Here is a 16,987-nt window from a genome sequence, read left to right as displayed (position 1 = left end):
TACTGGTTTGGTTTTTCACTTTTTAAAATTCACGTAAATCGGCGGCGTGAAGACGCTGCCCTAAATTCAATTCCTATCACGTTTAATATATTACTTCTTGTAGCGCTATCTACTTCAACACTGTCAATCCCTGCTCTTCGACGTTAGCGCCAGAATGAGAAAATTCAACCTTCCACTTCAACTTGAGCTGTTTATCGGCGATGCTGTTGACAGAGAAGTCTTGTGTCAAACCTCTTTGACTGAAGCTGTAGACAGTGTCGCCGCTCTGGGGCCTCAAATCCAATTTGAATCCTTTAGGTGCGGCCACCATAAGCTTGAAGTGATTCATCGGACTGCTTCCATTGTTGCTGACGTAGAATCGTCCAGTGGTTGCACCCGACTGCTGGGCGAACTCAATCTCTATCTTCAAATCATTGGAATCATGAGCAGTAATGATAGTCTTTGGCTCTGAAGTCTGGACTTGAGATGGAGTTGATGATGGGAAGTTCAAGGCAAATGGGTCCAATGGTTTTGCTGTGTTGGATTGAAGTTGAGGCGAAGGAGAGCCCAAGTCACCCAAAAGGTCAAAGTTGGAGCTCGAAGTACCAGCCTGAGACGTTGCAACTGGCACCGGTTGTCTCAAAGTGTTGCTTCCGGTGGCTGGGTTGCTCAAGGATATCGAGCCTCCCGCGCCGAAGAAATCAAGAGGGTTGACTTGGTTAGGTTTCGACGAACCCACAGAAGAGTCGGTAAAAGCCAAGTTGGACAAATCTGAGAGCAAATCCTGATAGCCCTGTTCATCCTTACCTGTAGTGTCCGAGCTGATTGGCTCATCATCGAAGTCAATCAAGTTCAATTCTTTCTTTGCGTGGGTGGAAGAGGAAGCAACATTGATGTTCGAGGCCAGAGCAATATCGCCAGACTTCATGAACTCGAACTTTTGCATCAACTGGTTGATGACATCGTTGAGTTGTAGCAATTCTTGAACATACTCCTCGTCGTTGTTTTCATCTTCGATGATCTTAGTCACAATTGGACGAGCGCTCTTGATGGAGGCGTACAATTCAATGAGAGTGTCGCTGTCCTCGGTGATTGGAGTGTTTGTTTCTTGAGCTGTGGTCAACATTTCCTCGAAAATCTCCGTCTTACGCTTCAAGCGGGCCACATCTTCGGAAACCTGCTTCTTGTTCTCTACGACATTATCGTCCTTGAAACCGGCCATGATTTTCATCAACCGGTTAGCCTCCTGCAAATCTTGCGGCTTACCTCTACGAATGAGCTCCTGTAACTTAGCACTATGGACTACAGCCTCCTCCTTCTGAATATCCTCCAACAGCTTCAAATTGTCCGATGGGTTCAACACGGCTGCGTCTTCGGTCTTGACGTCCGGGAAGATGTAACCCTTCTTGTTGAGCAACCGGCGCATGTCACGAATGTAGGTGAAGTCTTCTCTATACTTGGAGGTCTTACAGATGGTCTGGTACCACTCCTCGATCTGGGCCAAAATCATGCGCTGGATATGGGTGTATCTTAAGGTGGGACGCTCTGGGAACCGTTTGACCAACTCGTTGAGGAACTCCTTTCTGGAGATTTGTAAATGGAATGGGTATCCACAGTTCTTGACCAAGTTGTCCAAAAGATGGAGCGCCAACTCTGCAGTCTGCGGATCTCTCTGGTTGATCAATTTGACAATCGCAATTGCGGTTTCTCTGGGCGCAGAGCCCTGTCTGGCATTGACATAGTCACAAACCTCCAAGTTGAGTTGCAAGTTGGGCTCGGTCAACGTGGGGCGACATGCACGGTCTGAAGGGTTAGTATTGACACAATTGAATAAAGCATAACAGTTTATTTACCAATGACTACATCGTCTGGTGTATAGATGAAGACATCGGCACGATTGCGGTCGAGAACAGTCAGACTACGTCAACAAGACACAATTGAACAATTGAACGAATGTGAGTCTGGGCACGTGGTAACATTGGAACAGCCAACATACAGATTCTCCGCAAAAGCTTTGGGTTGATGCTGGAGAGCGAATATCCCGACGACGACATGGTGGTGTTCTAGCTCGGCGACTAGGGAGATACGGATCTTGGTCAGTGGGGTACAGTCTCAGTGGAGCCAAGACGTGAGGCAATAATTTGAGAATTTTGGGGTGAGGAATATATAAAGGGGTGCGAAACCGCTGAATTCTAAAATTTTGAGAATATACATTCTCTACTTCTTTGACCACAGACACTGCCATTGTCGTGTTGTCGGTACTTTGAGCCAAGTGTGTGCTGATAAGCACTCTGTAGTCGATTGGAACAGATTCTGTTTTATGGGGGCTGCTACAAAATAATTACATGAAATCTAGATTTTGATATTTTGAGTGAAACTTCTAATCTCTTGATGAGTTGCATAGAATGGGAACCAAAGTGTTCGTTCTTGCTCTATTGTGGTCAGACAAGGTATCAGCCGGAAGGCTAAATGGCCAAGACGCCAATAAATCGTATATTGCCAAAATCAGTTCACACAAATTGACAACTTCATCGCAATTTCCGAAAATCATACCCAAAAAAATACATATGTTTCCGCCGCCTATAAGTACCCCTGATTACTGCACCCCATGCTATCATCAATACTCCAATGTCCAATGATCCGCTTCAACTCAAAGGCCTAGCGGTCAATTTCGACTATCTCATGTACAAAATCAGCGACCGCATCAGCACGCTCTCCGACCAGACTCATGCCGCGGTGCTTTCCAAAGCAAACGCAGTGGAGAACGACTACTTGGCAGAACAGCTTCAGATAGAGACCGTGCTTGCTGAAATCGAGACGTGCCACAAAGATTGTAGAGAACTAGAGGGTCTATTTGCAAAACTAGATCAATTGTATACATTTGTTGACGAATTTAATGACCGTTTGACCGTGCTTGAAGCTGGCTTTGGTACGGCCACTAACAATAACAGATGAACTGCACTCATACCATATCGTGCCGGGTGTACACGCCCGTGTCAGTAGCTGCCGCCTCGTGCGGTGGTATTTTATAGTTAGATTGTTTTACTGGCGGCTCATTCACGGCGCCAACGGCCTGTGTTGGCTTGGGGACTCCTGTTGACGTTGCATTTTCCACCAAGTGCTTCTCCAACAACACAAAGTTCCGCAGGTTGGCCTTGTACATGATATTGATAAAGTCGCCGACCAACGGAATCAAGCCAATCAAGAAATCAAAGATCACGTTGGCCATCATCTGCAGCCGCAAGTTCATAGGGAGGCCTCCCTCGATTTGCTCCGCCTTCCGTATGAGCTGCATGGAGAAGAGAAGACACAAAAGATCGCCGATCCAGGGTATGAGCCCGATGATTCCCGCCCATCCGAGCCGCACTCCGCAGACGCCCAATTGCAAGTCAAGGCGGTAGGCCTTGCGCTTGACAGAGTTGAGCACCTTCAAGTCGTTCTTGGCCAAGAACCCCGGAAGCTTCCGCTTTCTCTTTGCTCCTTTGCGTTGGTAGAAGTGGAGATCATCCTCGGGAATCTCCTCGAAGTATGGGTCCTGCTCCTCGCCTATCTTGAGGACCGAATCTAGGTTGGTCTATTGTTAGTATGCGGCTGATCTGGGAGCGTTGATCTTACCTTCAATTGGGAAGACATACCTTTTTGAGGAAGAACTTGTATACAAGCTTGCTCATTTTTCGATTGTGTGTGGCTGGACTCGCAAAGCTACGAAATCGAGATTATCTTAATTGTTGTTTCGGGGTGTCAATTGATGGATGTTGGTATGATGTCTCTCTCTGATTGCTGGGGCTTACCTGCAGGCAGTACAGCCTTGTTTCACATTGGAGAGTCCTGATACGGAAGCTACAGCAATAGTGAAGTGGAAAATCATGCATTTATGATTTTAAAACATCTTTTTTATAGACGATTTTTGTTCAGATTGGAATGTACAAGATATTTGTGTCATTATATACGTTGTAACTATTGTTTATATGTATGTCATCCTTCGTTACTCTACGTAGCCAAAGTCGCCGCCTTCGGCTGCTGTTTTTATGTGATTAATTTTTGGCAGCTTTTTTGGCCGCAAAATACAGCTTGCGCATGGCACGGAGATCTGGCGGCTGCTCAATACACATTTTCTTGCGGAACACATCCAAGTCCTCTTCAAGAATGTTCTCCCAGTAAACATTGATCAAAGGCTTGGAGTTGAGGCCGCACTTGATTGCCCAAGGGTAGTAAATACTGTACAAGCGCTCCATTTGATGCTTTTTCAAGTGGAATGGTGCGAAGAGTGCCCCGAGTCCTGACATTGGCATGCCAATGTTCATGAACTCAAAGACCTTCACTGCAATCTCTCCCTCAATGATGATTGGCAAGCCAGTTATTGAGTGGTAGAAGTCGTGACACTCCCGGTAGCGCTGATAAATATACGCCAACTCTGCATCGTCAATGTATCTTACAGGGACTCTCGTGTCGGGCGAAACACCTTCCTTTTCTAGCCATTTGACGTATGTGTTGCCGATTGTGTTTGGTGGAAGAGACTTCAAGTAGTCCAAGTCCAAGGATGTGCTTGTCATTCTAGGTCTTTCCTTCAAGATTTGACGACCTACTGGGTCCGAGAGCATCTGCTTTTGTAGTCTTCTCAACACAGGTTTGATTGCTGTAGATTCACCGAGGCCAACAATAAACTCGTTTCTCTCAGGATGAAAGTATGCACCAATTCCAGAACCAACAAACATCATGAATTTTTCAACATTGTAGAGTGGCACATGGCTCGGATACTCTGGAGCGCGTCTCTTGAAAGTGGCTTCGGTGAGCATCTTATCGAATCGGGAGTTGGAGTCCTCGTAGTGAAGTTTACCGGATTCCATCTTCGAAGCAAGCCTATTGTTCTCGCTGAACATTAGAGATGCCATTGCTGTAGTCAATACGCTAAGGCCAAAGGATCTTTTTTGTGCGACTGAGCGCAAACCTAATCCCGAGGAGAGCATTGTGCAACGTGAAAGGCAAGAGACTTTTTGGTAGGGTCTTGCGAATCAACCTTTTTGTCTCGAGAGATTGGGTTGCAAGTAAGTAGACCAGTATTGGAAATCAGCCGATTCACTTGGCCTGCAGGTAGTATCACGCGGGTGGGTACTGGTTGCAAATTCACTTATTGTACTGTTGAAAAACAATACCCAAAACTGCAGCAGTACCCATTCCAACAATTAAGGGATGTGTTATGATGCCATATATTCCCCTGTTTTTGAAAGATGTTCCTGGTTGCGAAATCGGACCGGAATCATCGGAGGGTGTGGGTAGAGATACTTCGTCAAGAGACCTAGCCAGGCGCTTATCTTCATCATTGAGTTCTTTTTCCGAAAGAGATCGAAGTCCATTTTCGTTTTCGATGTCTTGATCCTGATCTATTGGCGATTGTTGTGGGGAGATGGTCAACTGGTGCTCAAACCTTCTTTGAAGATCGAGATCGTGCTGGATTCGTAACTCGTCATTTTCAGCCCGAAGATTCGAGGTCTCATCTTTGAGAGCACTCAATAGTCTTTGCAGCTCCCTCAATTTATGTTCATGGTCCGAGATAAGCTTCGCAGAGCGGGCTTGCTCGGATTTGAGAGCCTTCTCAGCTTCGGCTGTGGCGCGCTCAGACTTTTCCATTTCTTGTTGGAGGAACTTAGAGTTAATTTCGGTCACCTTAGATGAATAGTTTGTAAGTACAGTCTCCAAAGACTTCAAAGCAGCGCTTTGTTGTTTTATCTTCACCAAATTTAAGGTTAGCTGATCCAATGACGACTGAAGCTCCGGCGAGTAAACGATGTTAGAATTATCAAAGAATCCAGCGTCAGTCGGTTTCAGTCGGTATACAGCGCTATCCATGGTGGGAATGAGGTCGCCAAACATTGCATTCTCAATAACTGTGTTGGCACCTGCCGAAGACAGATCGCTTGGCGAGTCACCAGGAACCTCTGACGTTGCGGCAGGATCCTTTGATACTTCGCCAAATATTTGAGAAAGAAACTTCAGCATGAACTCATAGTGTTTTAAGTCAGAATCCGAGAAAGAGTCGATCACCGAATGGGTGAGGCCCGGGAGAGCAGTCAGAACGGCAGATTTGGGCGTGTTGGACATAATATTTATTGCCTCCACCTTGGCACTGATCTGTTTGTGGTTAGTCTCCACCTGAATGTTGAACCCGAGGTTAATTGTGTCACCTACCTTCACTATCACTGCTTCCGTTGAGATTTTCTCCAGGTTGACAAAAGTTCCGTTCGAAGAGCCCATATCCTGAATATATAACTTCCCGGTCAGTGAGTCTACAAACATGCATGCGTGATTTCGACTCAACACGCGTGAGTCGAAGTAGCCATTGGTAGAGTTTGGTTTAACCTTAGCTCCAGTCGGGCGCCCTAGCTTGCAGGTCTCTGGAAAATAGGGTACCTTGATGTGTTTTGTATTGAATGTGTCATTCAAAGAGACGAGCGTCACGTAATACTCGGCTAGCTGCCTTCTGAGAGGTTTGTGTTTTTCAGTCGGAAGGGTCGACTTCATCGGAGGTAAGCCTGAGAACGTCGAGGACGTCGATACTTGCGAGCGTGAGTTGGATCGACGCCGACGATGTTCCTGTGACTCCAGCATTTTCCAAAGCTATTGTGTTAAAGATCAGGTGGTTTGGTTTGGCGCAAATGTATGGCGGAATCAGGGGTCTAGACTTGGTTTAATGGTGATATTATTAAAAGGAGGCAAAGAAGAAAAGTAGTTGGAAGCAATGAAAAGCTTAGCTCATCAATTCTTCGGGTTGATAGCTCAGTAACCGGAGAGACGTCACTAGACTCGGTATATGTGTGGTATGAATAGATAGGTTACAGGTACACGAAAACAATAACAGAGGAGGAAAATGGTGAGTGTAGGGCGAAGAAATGGAGCGGTAGCAACTTGGGGTTTATGGAAAAGATTTTGTATTTCTTGGTCCCCTGATTTTTTTGTGAGCTTGAACGGCGACTTTTGCTATTGATTGTTGAGTTTAGAAGAGTAACTCTGGTGACAAGGCTATTACATCTCAGATCAGAATTCGAGAAGTTTTTTGGTTTCTGAGATTAATCTTGATTGAAATTTATCACATTTATACAATTTTCTTTTGTCATTGCCGATAATTCAATCAGCAGCTTGGTTGCGAGAGTACTGGACCAACGGAATATCAGAGTCTGAATGGAGAATACCATAAGAAATAGAGAAAACCTCATTACGTTCAAACTTCAAAATTTCAGGAACTTTTTCAATTTAATTCACCTTGATGCTAATCGAGTCCTCATACATTGATTCTATCTCTGCAGGCTTTATCTCCACATTAACAAAACCAAACCGTTTTCCACCTAGAAGACTGTCAATGGCTGCCTGATCAATTGTCAACGAAATCCAAGTCACCTTGAAGAATTCTACCCTCTGCTTAGGTTACAAATCCTCTTAGATCCCCCCTTTATATATAGCACTGACCAGAATGGAGAACAATCACATCTACCAGCTTCTAGCTCAACCTCGTTTGTACAACTACTCCTCATATTTGGAGCTGCTACCTGGTGTTGACCAAAAGGAAGCAAACACCTTGGAGCTATTCTCATTTGGAGACATCGAGCATTATTTAAAGTACACAGATCAGTACTTGAGCCTAGACAATGTACTCATAAGAAAACTCATATCGCTCTCTATACTCTCTATAGTTTCTCGCAATGTTGGCAACGAAATCCCTCTCAAATCCATTCTCACTGAACTCCATTACGTGCCTTCAATCGAAGACCTAGAGGACCTTCTCATACAAATGATCGACATGGAATGCTTCCATGCAACGATAGACCAGAAAAAAGGTACCGTATATGTACAACAGATGCTAGTACTACGTGACGCATTCAACTTGGAGACGCATGCACTGCTCAGAGTTCTTACAGAGGAAGACATCGAGCACAGATCGGTGGCATGGGCCCGCCGTGTGCTTCAATCGTGGATGGATGCAAAGATCTCACCCGCAAAGGAACAGCTTCTGCTGGAGCCTCCGGCGCCAGAGGACAAACTCGTGATAGAATAATCATACTCGTATATTCATTGTACATGGAACCTCCGATTTCTTCAACGGGCTACATGAGAAATGGTGGTTTATATGATGGCATTCGCGACCCATTTTCAAAATTTTCAAAGCTACCGAATTTCAAAGTCTCTATGCCTTAAATATGCGACTGACAACACCAGCCAAACCGCCCTCTTCCTTCTGCTCAATCTCATAGACACCGTAGCCGGCAACACCAGTGCCGAAGGTCAACAAGTACATGCAAATCTTGTGGAAGGAACCGTAAACTCTCAATGGAATGTAGTCGATGATACACGACTGGAAGCCAGAGTGAACGTGGTACAACATGAATGCAGCAAGGGTTGTGTCGATGATGGTGGAGGAGGTGCCTGCGAAAGAAGAACCAACCAAAGGCAACAAACCGACAGCAACGATTCTCTCGCTGGTCCAGTGGAAAGAGCCATGCGACTTCAGTGGCTTAGGTGGAACATAGGCCTCGTTGACGTTACCGGTAACACCTCCGGGAGGCTGGGGGATGGTGGTTAAGGATCTGGCGAAAAGGCCGGCTCTAGCAAACGAAGATGGCTGGATTTGGCGAAGACCTACACGTGTGACGGACAACATTATGAGACGTGAAAGTGGTAGAGCGGAAGGTTTTCTGAAGACCTGGGGTTGTAAGATACTGGGGTATCCATATGTAGGAATGCCCGGGTTTTCTTACTTCATGACAATATGATTGGCTCTTGCGCGCGAGGGTAACGGAAACACACTCGGAAGAGAACCTCGGGAACAACAGAAGAATGCCGGAAATGAAAGTGTGATGAATTTTTTCTTTTTTGTTAATTTCATGGAGATTATCAGATGATTTTTTTCACAGAATTTCCTCGATGAAATTTCATTATGCACTTACAGTCCTGTTGTGAATTGTATCGGTGCTAGTTCCACACCCGGCTATTCGGTTGGAATCTTTTGTTAAAAAGATATTAAAGCACTCTAATTTTTTTTCCTTCCTTTTGGAATGGAACTGACATCAAATTGAAATTGTTTAAGCAGAATTGGCGCTGGAGCAGGGTTTCCTTTGTAACCTTTGTAACCTTTGTAACCTTTATAACATATATACATAACGAAAGCTATTGTTTATTCTTCGTCTTCATCTTCATACGACTCAATGTCTGGAAGCGGCTGGACAGGACCAACGCGCTCCTTAAGAGCCTTCTCAATGACTCCCAATGGGCCCTTGTGATAGATAATTCTGGTAAACCGGCGGATGAGATTATCGTACCAACTACGCTGCCCTTTGTCAAAAACATTCAAATCCTTTCTCAATGCTTCACATCTCTCAGACTCTTCGGGTCGTTTTGTTTTGGTGTACATGAGTTGCAAGTTCCCTAAGACCCCGTCAAGAATAGGCGACGCTCTGGCATTTCGAGAATGCTCAAAGTAGATGTCGTGAACAATCTCCTCGCTCCACGCGATTGCACTCTCTTTGTGATTGGTGGCCCATAGAATCTCGCTGATATGAGCCTTGATCTCGGCCAAAGACATGTTTAAACCCTCTACATCACAGTTAATCAATGGATATGATGCCTGGGAACGTTCTCCTGACACTATGCGGTCCTTGACGGTAGTAAGGGCCTTCAAATTTGCCAAGTAGATATTCAACGCTTTGTTGAGCTCCTGCTTCTGTTGCTTTCTCGAAAGCGTGGACGCATATTTGGCATGGCAGAACGCAAGGGCGTTCAAGGAGAGGAGAAGTTCATCTGTGAGCTGCGAGTCATCTTGCAACAAGAAGTCTTGGTCAATTCGGACGCTCTGAAATGTATTTGAGAGCATTGCGATGGATCGTTCCAAATACTTGAACTGCTCTGCCGGATCATCTGTGACTCTACTCAATGTTCGACAGCACTGCGACATCTTCTCAGGGTCACCGATGTAGTTGAAAATCTCGTCATCGTCAGCAATTCCTTTAAATAGCGCTAGTGCGTTTCTGAGCAACCCTTTCGCCAACAATGCCCGCGCATATCTGAGCACAATGTCTACGTAGAAGTTTGCGAATGCTTTGGATTTCTTCTGGAGCAAAACGTCTGATGAGAGCAACGGAACAGTGTAGTTTCTCAGGCCATCGGGCAAAGTCTCGCCGAACTCCAAATCCGGATCATCTTTTTTTGCCAACTCGATCAAAAGCCTTCTGTAGTGTTTCACGGCGTATCTAGGACTCTCCAACACATCGTCTTTACCTATGGCCTTCACAGCCGTGACCGTATTATTGACGCCGATCTCAAATGGAATATTCTGTCTATCAACAGCATCTCTGTACAATAGAAATAGCGAAGCACTGCAAATAATGAGGCCTCCGGCGTACGCAGCAGTGATTACGTTTAGGATTGGCGCCCATCGTTGTAGAGCAGCACTCGATGCATATCTTCTATTTACGATTTGTGGCTGCCGAAGAGGCCGGAAGTTTGCTGGTCTGGATATTAGTCTCGCCCGACCGAACATTGGGTGAGAATGGTTAGAGTATATGGTAGTAAAGTAATAGAGAGACTAGAGTGGAGAAGATAAAGACGGCAAGTGAGTTTGAGAAGGAATTTGATAATTTGAATTTATATAATAAAACAGATAAAAGAATTGAGTAAGAAATTGTGCTCTCAATTTTTGGGTCTTTTAGATCAGTACCATTGTGTATTCTACTAGACACTTACTACATTCACGCTGTGAGATGGTAGCTTTATTAGAGAGATGGACATCACACAACATCACACTACGAACCCAATTCAATTTTTGTAATCATTCTCTTAATTTATTCTCAGTTTCTTCAATCCATCAATCTTATCTTTTTCACAAAATTCCTCGCAGAGTAAAGCATCATTGGAATCACATTCTCACTTGTCTGAATTTCCATGCCCCACACATAGGCGACTACTAGGAAAGTATACTATTCCACACCCTTGACGATATCTTGATGTAACTCCATAAATTCTTTCAGCATCAATTTCACCACATTCCTTTCTTGTATACCGTCTGATTCAATTCCACAGACTCATGGCTAATGGCTGAGGAAGACTCTCGACGATACCGTTACATCCACTATGTTGTCGATCACTGCCTAGCCAACTGGGTCGTCACTGATCCCAATCGAGTGTCGCCTGAAAAAAGGCACAGAAATTACCAGGCCGCAACCGAGACGCCGTATGTGTATCTATGTGGAGGCAGATCATTCTTGGTCAAAAAGAACCCGTATGGATTGGCGATCGGGTTGACTCTCATCACGGCCGGGATTTTGTATTGGGTCTTCGAAGCTCCATGGGCATGGCATCACCAGAGCCCTGCTGTCGTCATTATATTCTCTTACTTATGGGTCTTGACGCTCTGCTTTCTAGTGAAGGCTTCAACCAGTGATCCTGGGCTTCAGCCAAAAAATATTCACTTGCCCTTCGATAGCACCAAATTGCTCCTGGAGTCCGGGCCAGATGAGTATTTTGATACAATCTCGTTGCCTTACTATTCAAACCGTACCGTAGGCGCTAGTGTTAAGTATTGTGCAACGTGCCACATATGGAGAACTCCTCGAATGAGCCACTGCCTGGTGTGCAATGTGTGTGTGCAAAACCATGATCATCATTGCGTGTACATCAATAATTGCGTTGGGGCGGGGAATTACCGTTTCTTCCTTTGGTTCCTCCTCACCACGGTGATCACCTGTTTCTATCTTGGGACTTTCATGTTTTTGCGATGTTCCCGATATCGGAGAATGGAAGGGTACGAATCTTTTGCAGATTTCGTGAAGCACAGCCCAGTCTCGCTTTTGCTAGGTCTTCTCTCGTGTGTGGGCGTGATCTATCCGTTACTTCTCCTACTATTCCACACCTATTTGACGGCAAATAATATCACAACCCGCGAATATTTGAATAATGCTCGAGGAAATCCAGACTATGTGAATGTGTTCGATACCCATTCTATTCTCAAAAATCTAGCCATCAATTGGCTCGCATCGCCATACAAAAATAAAGTATATCATCCTCGCGATACAATCAGAGAAGATTTAAGCACCATGATATTGCCACCCCTCTCGTCGTTCAAGATCTCTAGATTTGCTACAAATAACTAAAGTGAATGATAGTTTTGAAGATGCGAGTTGTAAAGACATTGAGCAAATTTAAAGGGATTTTTATTCTGAAGCTCTATGATTTATTAAACAAATAGAAAGTTCGGCCAGTTCATGCTGTCATAGTATCTTTTAACATGGAGGAAGAAAAAAACGTCTTCAGTACAGATCACTAAGTGTATACCCAAATAAATGCTACATTTCAAAAAGAGTTAATATTTAAATGTTTTTGATCTCCCATGTGAATAGATATGTTAGTATAAATCTGGTCAGACCTGTCTCAGATCTACCCCATACTTATTCAAAAGGTAAGACAGAACGATTGTCTTCACGTATGCAAGAAAAGAAGCCTCAGCTCAACTTGCCTGATATACTTGGAATCACACCATTGTATCATCTCATTCCTAAACAAGAATTAGTGCCTCTTCTATGCTTTTCTGATGTTTCAGTTCCTAATCCTGATCTTACCCAATATCTCCCCCAGGCATCACAGCCACTTCTACTGCGCGTGTTAGATTGCCTAGATTCAAATGAGAATGATGAAATATCTGCTTGTTCGGATTTGTTGCTGGAAATTGGTGCTTATGAGCATACGGATGTAAGTAATGTCGTCTTTAGAAGACCAGTCATGGCTACCCAGACTAAAAGAGAGGTCGTTCCGAATATTTCTAAGCTTGAACTCGAGACTTTGCAAGCAACGAGCCGGATCAAATTCGAAGACCTCGTTCTCAGGGATCAACAAGTACAATTAGAACTGGATGATGCGGAAGATATGAGAGACATTCCAAAGAGAACGAACAAAGAAGCTTTTCGAGAACATGTCAGAAATTTCGATACCAAGTTTCGGAAACTCAATCCCACAAATACAGGTAAAGCTCCAAAGAGCGTCAGAAGGGAACGACTACCACCCAGAAACACGTCTCTTTCTTTTCCTCAACTCAAAGATGCAAGAGTTGCCAGCATCTTGGCAATCGTAGATCAAGTGATTAATGATGAAGGTAGTATGAATGCCTCAGATCAAGTACCTGACAATGCGGAAATCAAATTACTTCATCCCGCAGATATGGAAACGATCTCAAAGAACTTAGACGCTTTGTATAATTCCGCGGAATTCAGGGATCTCAGTATTGACATGCTTCTTAAGGTACAAATACTATGTATGCGTGATCTTTCGCAACCCGGAAACATTAATCAAAGAAGTATGGACGATTTGAGCGCTTCTCTCATGGCATGCTCCATTCTTCTCCGTACTCTCAACAGTCAACTAGATGATCGAAGGCTTTATATGGACTCTCGTTTGGGAGAGGCCATCAACTTCTTGTCAAAGCTAGTGTTTGAGATCTTTCGTTCTAAAAGATGCGCACTCTTAATTCCTCAAACAGTCGAAACTATGAACTTTCTAGCGCCTCTTCTCAAGTTGAATCTGGGAAACGATCAGGTGTTGGGCAGTGTTGAGACTTTTATTCTATCACTGATTTTCGAAGATACATGCTACAATGGTCTCGATGATTTGCGGAATTGCATTATTTTACTTCTCGTTCAAATTTACACAAGCGCTCCAAGCCATAGGAGTTATATTATCAATGAACTCTTAATGAAATTCAAGGATAATTCTCAAGGGAGAGCCATTTCAAGTGCCTTTAGACTTTCGAATGGTTCCTCGATTCTGGTATTTGCAGCTTTGCTTGTAAAACTTATAGAATCACAAGATTTAACTCAACTCAAAAAGAAGCTAGACCTCTTTTCAGGTCAAATCAAGACCTTGGGCGAGGAGCACCATATTTCACAGAAAAGGCTTGGTCTAATCGATACTATTATATCCTCTGGTGAAGATGTGCAATTTGTGACGAATCAATTGGTAGACTTCGTCCTGCAGTTCCTTGCCCTGAATGACTCTTCAATTAAAGATCGCTTCGCAACATTGCTCCAGGAACTTCTAGAAATGGCCTTTTTACCTGAATATCCGGGAGCGCCTATTATCATTTCTGCTATAAGCCAGAGACTCTTAGAAGATTTTCGAAATGGTGTATTTGCAGCAGGTATTGAACCTTTCGTATTGGAAATCGTAAGCAAATGTGCAATAGTAGTCTTGAAGATGAAGATGAATGCTTCTGAAGTACCAAATTGCGAAGGATCGATTGATACCAATATTCTTGCAGCTGCGTCAAAGCTACACAAAAGCAATTTATTGAGCTGCCAAAGAGTGTATTCTGATAAATTCGAGTATCGGGTCCAAAGTTCTCTCATCTACTTTGCCAAATTATTCAATACACTTCAAAGGCACCGAACATTCAGCATATTCTACCAAATCGATGTGGATTCAGAATCTTCCAAGCTCGATCATGTTTCTACAAGAAATTTGGATATTTTAGATGAATTTCTGGACATGCTCGTGAATGGACACACACTGAGGTTCTTGAAAGGATATGCTCAAGACGACGAAAACACTCAGAAACTATATGACCAGATGTTATTGAGTACCTATTACATCAGTATTTATGATCATTTCTTAGAAACGCTTTGTATGAGTTTAGAGTCGCACAGGGCAAAATTGGCCTCAAAGGCAATTCGAGTGCTAAGTCTCTTAATTGACTTAGATCCTAAGCTTCTACTGATCAGTAGTATTAAAATCTCAATTTCTAATTTGTTGCAAGAGGGTTCGCCTCTCTCCAGAGATGCAGTTATTGAGTTGATTGGGAATTACATGTTCACAGGATCAGAGCTACTTGAAAAGTACTATCTTTTAATTGGCTCGCGCATACATGATGACAGTAAGCTAATTCGCAAACGAGTAATACGATTGATGAAGCGCCTTTATAGCGAGTCAACAACTTCTGAATTGAAAGTTTACTCGTCGCTCAAACTAATCAGGTGTCTTGACGACCGAGAAATGAGTGTCGTCAATCTTGCAATCAACTCGATAACTTGCTTATGGTTTAAGGAGACAAGCAATGAGAAGTTGCAGATTATTCTTAGTGAAGTTGTTCTGAAAGACTCTCGTCTGTGTCGACTCTTTCAGGACTTTATTAGAACAATTTTGACCGGGAAAGATCAGGGTGAATATGTATCTGATATCAAGAGCATCATTGGCTTTACTTTCAATTCAATTGTCAATGATATTGAATCGGAATCTCTGACGTCCTTGATTTCCCATTTGAATCTTGCCATCGCTTTTGCCGAAGTCGATGGAAACTTGATAAGTCAAGCCGATTTATTGACCGTCAGCCCATACATTGTTTTACCTGAATCACTTGTTGGAGGATCAGCACTACTCATTCTCAAGTTATTACGAATAGTTCTTCCGACTTGTCGAGTGTTGCGTCCAGACTTCGTGACGACTACCCAAACAGCGCTATTACAAAACCTTACAAAATTCTCTTCTTTGGAACTTTTTGAAGCTATATCGGTTGTTCATGAACTATGCAAAGTACAAAACGACTTCACTCGTGAACTAAAGGCCTCCATTTCATCAATGAAATTACTCTATTCAATGACAGATGCCGGATACGCCCTAACGAAACCGGCTGAATCGCGGAAATTTGTGCGTTTGATAAACTTGATAGGTGCCTTTGTGTCTACTTGCTCTTTTGACAACTCTCGTCCATTATTCCAAAAACACAAGGTATTATTGCCAGGTGCCCGGGATGTGTCAAGCTCATTTGTAGAGCTTTTTTTAATGATTTACCACAACAATGTGAACTTAGAAATCAGAATTGCTTGCATTGACAATGTTCTTCGGATCGCCAATACTCATCCTGTGATGTATTCTAACCAAAATCTTCTCAAAACTGTCGATAGCATATTTAGTGGGGCACAAAATGATATCAAACTCATAGTTGTTGAATGTTTGATGAGTTTTTTGCACAAGGAAGATGAGAATGCTAAGCTTCGCGCTGGGTTTAAGTCCACTTCGTCAAAAAGTATTAATTTCAATGGAGCCAGCTTCGACGATGTTGTTCCACGATCCGTGAATGACGAAATTTGTTCAAATGTTGCTCAAAAGTATTTACCAGCGGTGCTCAATATCTGTATATCACAGCCGAACGCAGAAAGCCCCGTTTTGTTCATGCAGCTCGCTCTCAAACTTGGTCTAGCAAATCCCAAGGTGTGCATCTCCACAATTATTGCTCTAGAAGCATCTCACAACAAAAAGATACGAGGAATTGCCACAAGTTTACATGTAGATTTATTCCAAAAGCATGAATCTTTGGCAGACTCGAATTATCTAGAGGCTTTCAGGTTGGCTATCTCTTACGTCAAAGCCTTCACGAATGGACAAATTGATCAAGCACCTCACTTTCTTAGAAATGTGTATCGTGTTGTCAGCAGCGCGTACATATCCAGAAAGAAGTTGGTATTGACTTTAATGAGAGTCTTTGAGAGCGGCTTCTCTGCTCAGACTTTAGCAGACGCTTGTTCTAAAAGAGACGAAATTATTTTCCTCGCTCTTAACCTCCTGGCTGTCAACTACACTTGTCTTGAGGAAGTTTGCATCATCTTACATACATTGGATCGCGTCATCCTAAGCGATGGATATGATCTCTCTGATCGTGTAACGGATGCAATGGGTCTTCATCAGAAAGGTGGCATGATGATTGAAAATTTACAAATCATTTTTGTCCAGTGCCAATCGATTCTAGCTCTCATTCAATTGCGCTTCGTTTTGGCCACAACATACAACATACGTCCAATGGTAATGAGGGAATTTAGGCCCAATAAACCTAACTTGGATTTACGCCAGCAAACCAGGATCTACAAGCAAATTGACTTCTCAGTGAAAGAGCTCGGTCTCAAAACGAATCTCTCGGTCCCAGCTAAATTTGGCCCTATCTATTCAAAAGTGGTGCATGCTATAGCGGACCACGTCATTTAAATAT

The 16,987-nt window shown here is 43.5% G+C and overlaps 10 protein-coding genes across 10 annotated transcripts; 4 read left to right on the top strand and 6 right to left on the bottom strand.

Moving 5' to 3' along the window:
* Nucleotides 1-109: 109 nt before the first annotated feature.
* Nucleotides 110-1,489, bottom strand: PUMCH_002418 (uncharacterized protein; the record flags this gene model as incomplete). The annotated part of the gene is made up of 1 exon (XM_063021428.1): nucleotides 110-1,489. The coding sequence occupies one exon, from the start codon at nucleotides 1,487-1,489 to the stop codon at nucleotides 110-112; it is 1,380 nt and encodes a 459-aa protein (XP_062877498.1).
* A 1,118-nt stretch (nucleotides 1,490-2,607) lies between these two features.
* Nucleotides 2,608-2,934, top strand: PUMCH_002417 (uncharacterized protein; the record flags this gene model as incomplete). Its single annotated transcript, XM_063021427.1, has 1 exon — nucleotides 2,608-2,934. One exon carries the CDS (start codon nucleotides 2,608-2,610, stop codon nucleotides 2,932-2,934), a length of 327 nt encoding a protein of 108 aa, XP_062877497.1.
* Nucleotides 2,935-2,941: 7 nt separating this feature from the next.
* Nucleotides 2,942-3,274, bottom strand: PUMCH_002416 (uncharacterized protein; the record flags this gene model as incomplete). Its single annotated transcript, XM_063021426.1, has 1 exon — nucleotides 2,942-3,274. The coding sequence occupies one exon, from the start codon at nucleotides 3,272-3,274 to the stop codon at nucleotides 2,942-2,944; it is 333 nt and encodes a 110-aa protein (XP_062877496.1).
* Nucleotides 3,275-4,013: 739 nt separating this feature from the next.
* Nucleotides 4,014-4,946, bottom strand: PUMCH_002415 (uncharacterized protein; the record flags this gene model as incomplete). The annotated part of the gene is made up of 1 exon (XM_063021425.1): nucleotides 4,014-4,946. The coding sequence occupies one exon, from the start codon at nucleotides 4,944-4,946 to the stop codon at nucleotides 4,014-4,016; it is 933 nt and encodes a 310-aa protein (XP_062877495.1).
* A 157-nt stretch (nucleotides 4,947-5,103) lies between these two features.
* PUMCH_002414 (uncharacterized protein) lies at nucleotides 5,104-6,585 on the bottom strand (the record flags this gene model as incomplete). Its single annotated transcript, XM_063021424.1, has 1 exon — nucleotides 5,104-6,585. One exon carries the CDS (start codon nucleotides 6,583-6,585, stop codon nucleotides 5,104-5,106), a length of 1,482 nt encoding a protein of 493 aa, XP_062877494.1.
* Nucleotides 6,586-7,444: 859 nt separating this feature from the next.
* Nucleotides 7,445-8,026, top strand: PUMCH_002413 (uncharacterized protein; the record flags this gene model as incomplete). Its single annotated transcript, XM_063021423.1, has 1 exon — nucleotides 7,445-8,026. The coding sequence occupies one exon, from the start codon at nucleotides 7,445-7,447 to the stop codon at nucleotides 8,024-8,026; it is 582 nt and encodes a 193-aa protein (XP_062877493.1).
* Nucleotides 8,027-8,155: 129 nt separating this feature from the next.
* PUMCH_002412 (uncharacterized protein) lies at nucleotides 8,156-8,629 on the bottom strand (the record flags this gene model as incomplete). The annotated part of the gene is made up of 1 exon (XM_063021422.1): nucleotides 8,156-8,629. One exon carries the CDS (start codon nucleotides 8,627-8,629, stop codon nucleotides 8,156-8,158), a length of 474 nt encoding a protein of 157 aa, XP_062877492.1.
* A 513-nt stretch (nucleotides 8,630-9,142) lies between these two features.
* PUMCH_002411 (uncharacterized protein) lies at nucleotides 9,143-10,504 on the bottom strand (the record flags this gene model as incomplete). The annotated part of the gene is made up of 1 exon (XM_063021421.1): nucleotides 9,143-10,504. The coding sequence occupies one exon, from the start codon at nucleotides 10,502-10,504 to the stop codon at nucleotides 9,143-9,145; it is 1,362 nt and encodes a 453-aa protein (XP_062877491.1).
* Nucleotides 10,505-11,054: 550 nt separating this feature from the next.
* On the top strand, nucleotides 11,055-12,113 carry PUMCH_002410 (uncharacterized protein; the record flags this gene model as incomplete). Its single annotated transcript, XM_063021420.1, has 1 exon — nucleotides 11,055-12,113. One exon carries the CDS (start codon nucleotides 11,055-11,057, stop codon nucleotides 12,111-12,113), a length of 1,059 nt encoding a protein of 352 aa, XP_062877490.1.
* A 220-nt stretch (nucleotides 12,114-12,333) lies between these two features.
* On the top strand, nucleotides 12,334-16,983 carry PUMCH_002409 (uncharacterized protein; the record flags this gene model as incomplete). The annotated part of the gene is made up of 1 exon (XM_063021419.1): nucleotides 12,334-16,983. The coding sequence occupies one exon, from the start codon at nucleotides 12,334-12,336 to the stop codon at nucleotides 16,981-16,983; it is 4,650 nt and encodes a 1,549-aa protein (XP_062877489.1).
* Between the last annotated feature and the right edge of the window lie 4 nt (nucleotides 16,984-16,987).

This window comes from Australozyma saopauloensis, chromosome 3 (assembly GCF_035610405.1).
Source record: "Australozyma saopauloensis chromosome 3, complete sequence".
Taxonomy (NCBI): domain Eukaryota; kingdom Fungi; phylum Ascomycota; class Pichiomycetes; order Serinales; family Metschnikowiaceae; genus Australozyma; species Australozyma saopauloensis.
This window is presented reverse-complemented; position numbering and strand designations above follow the sequence as displayed.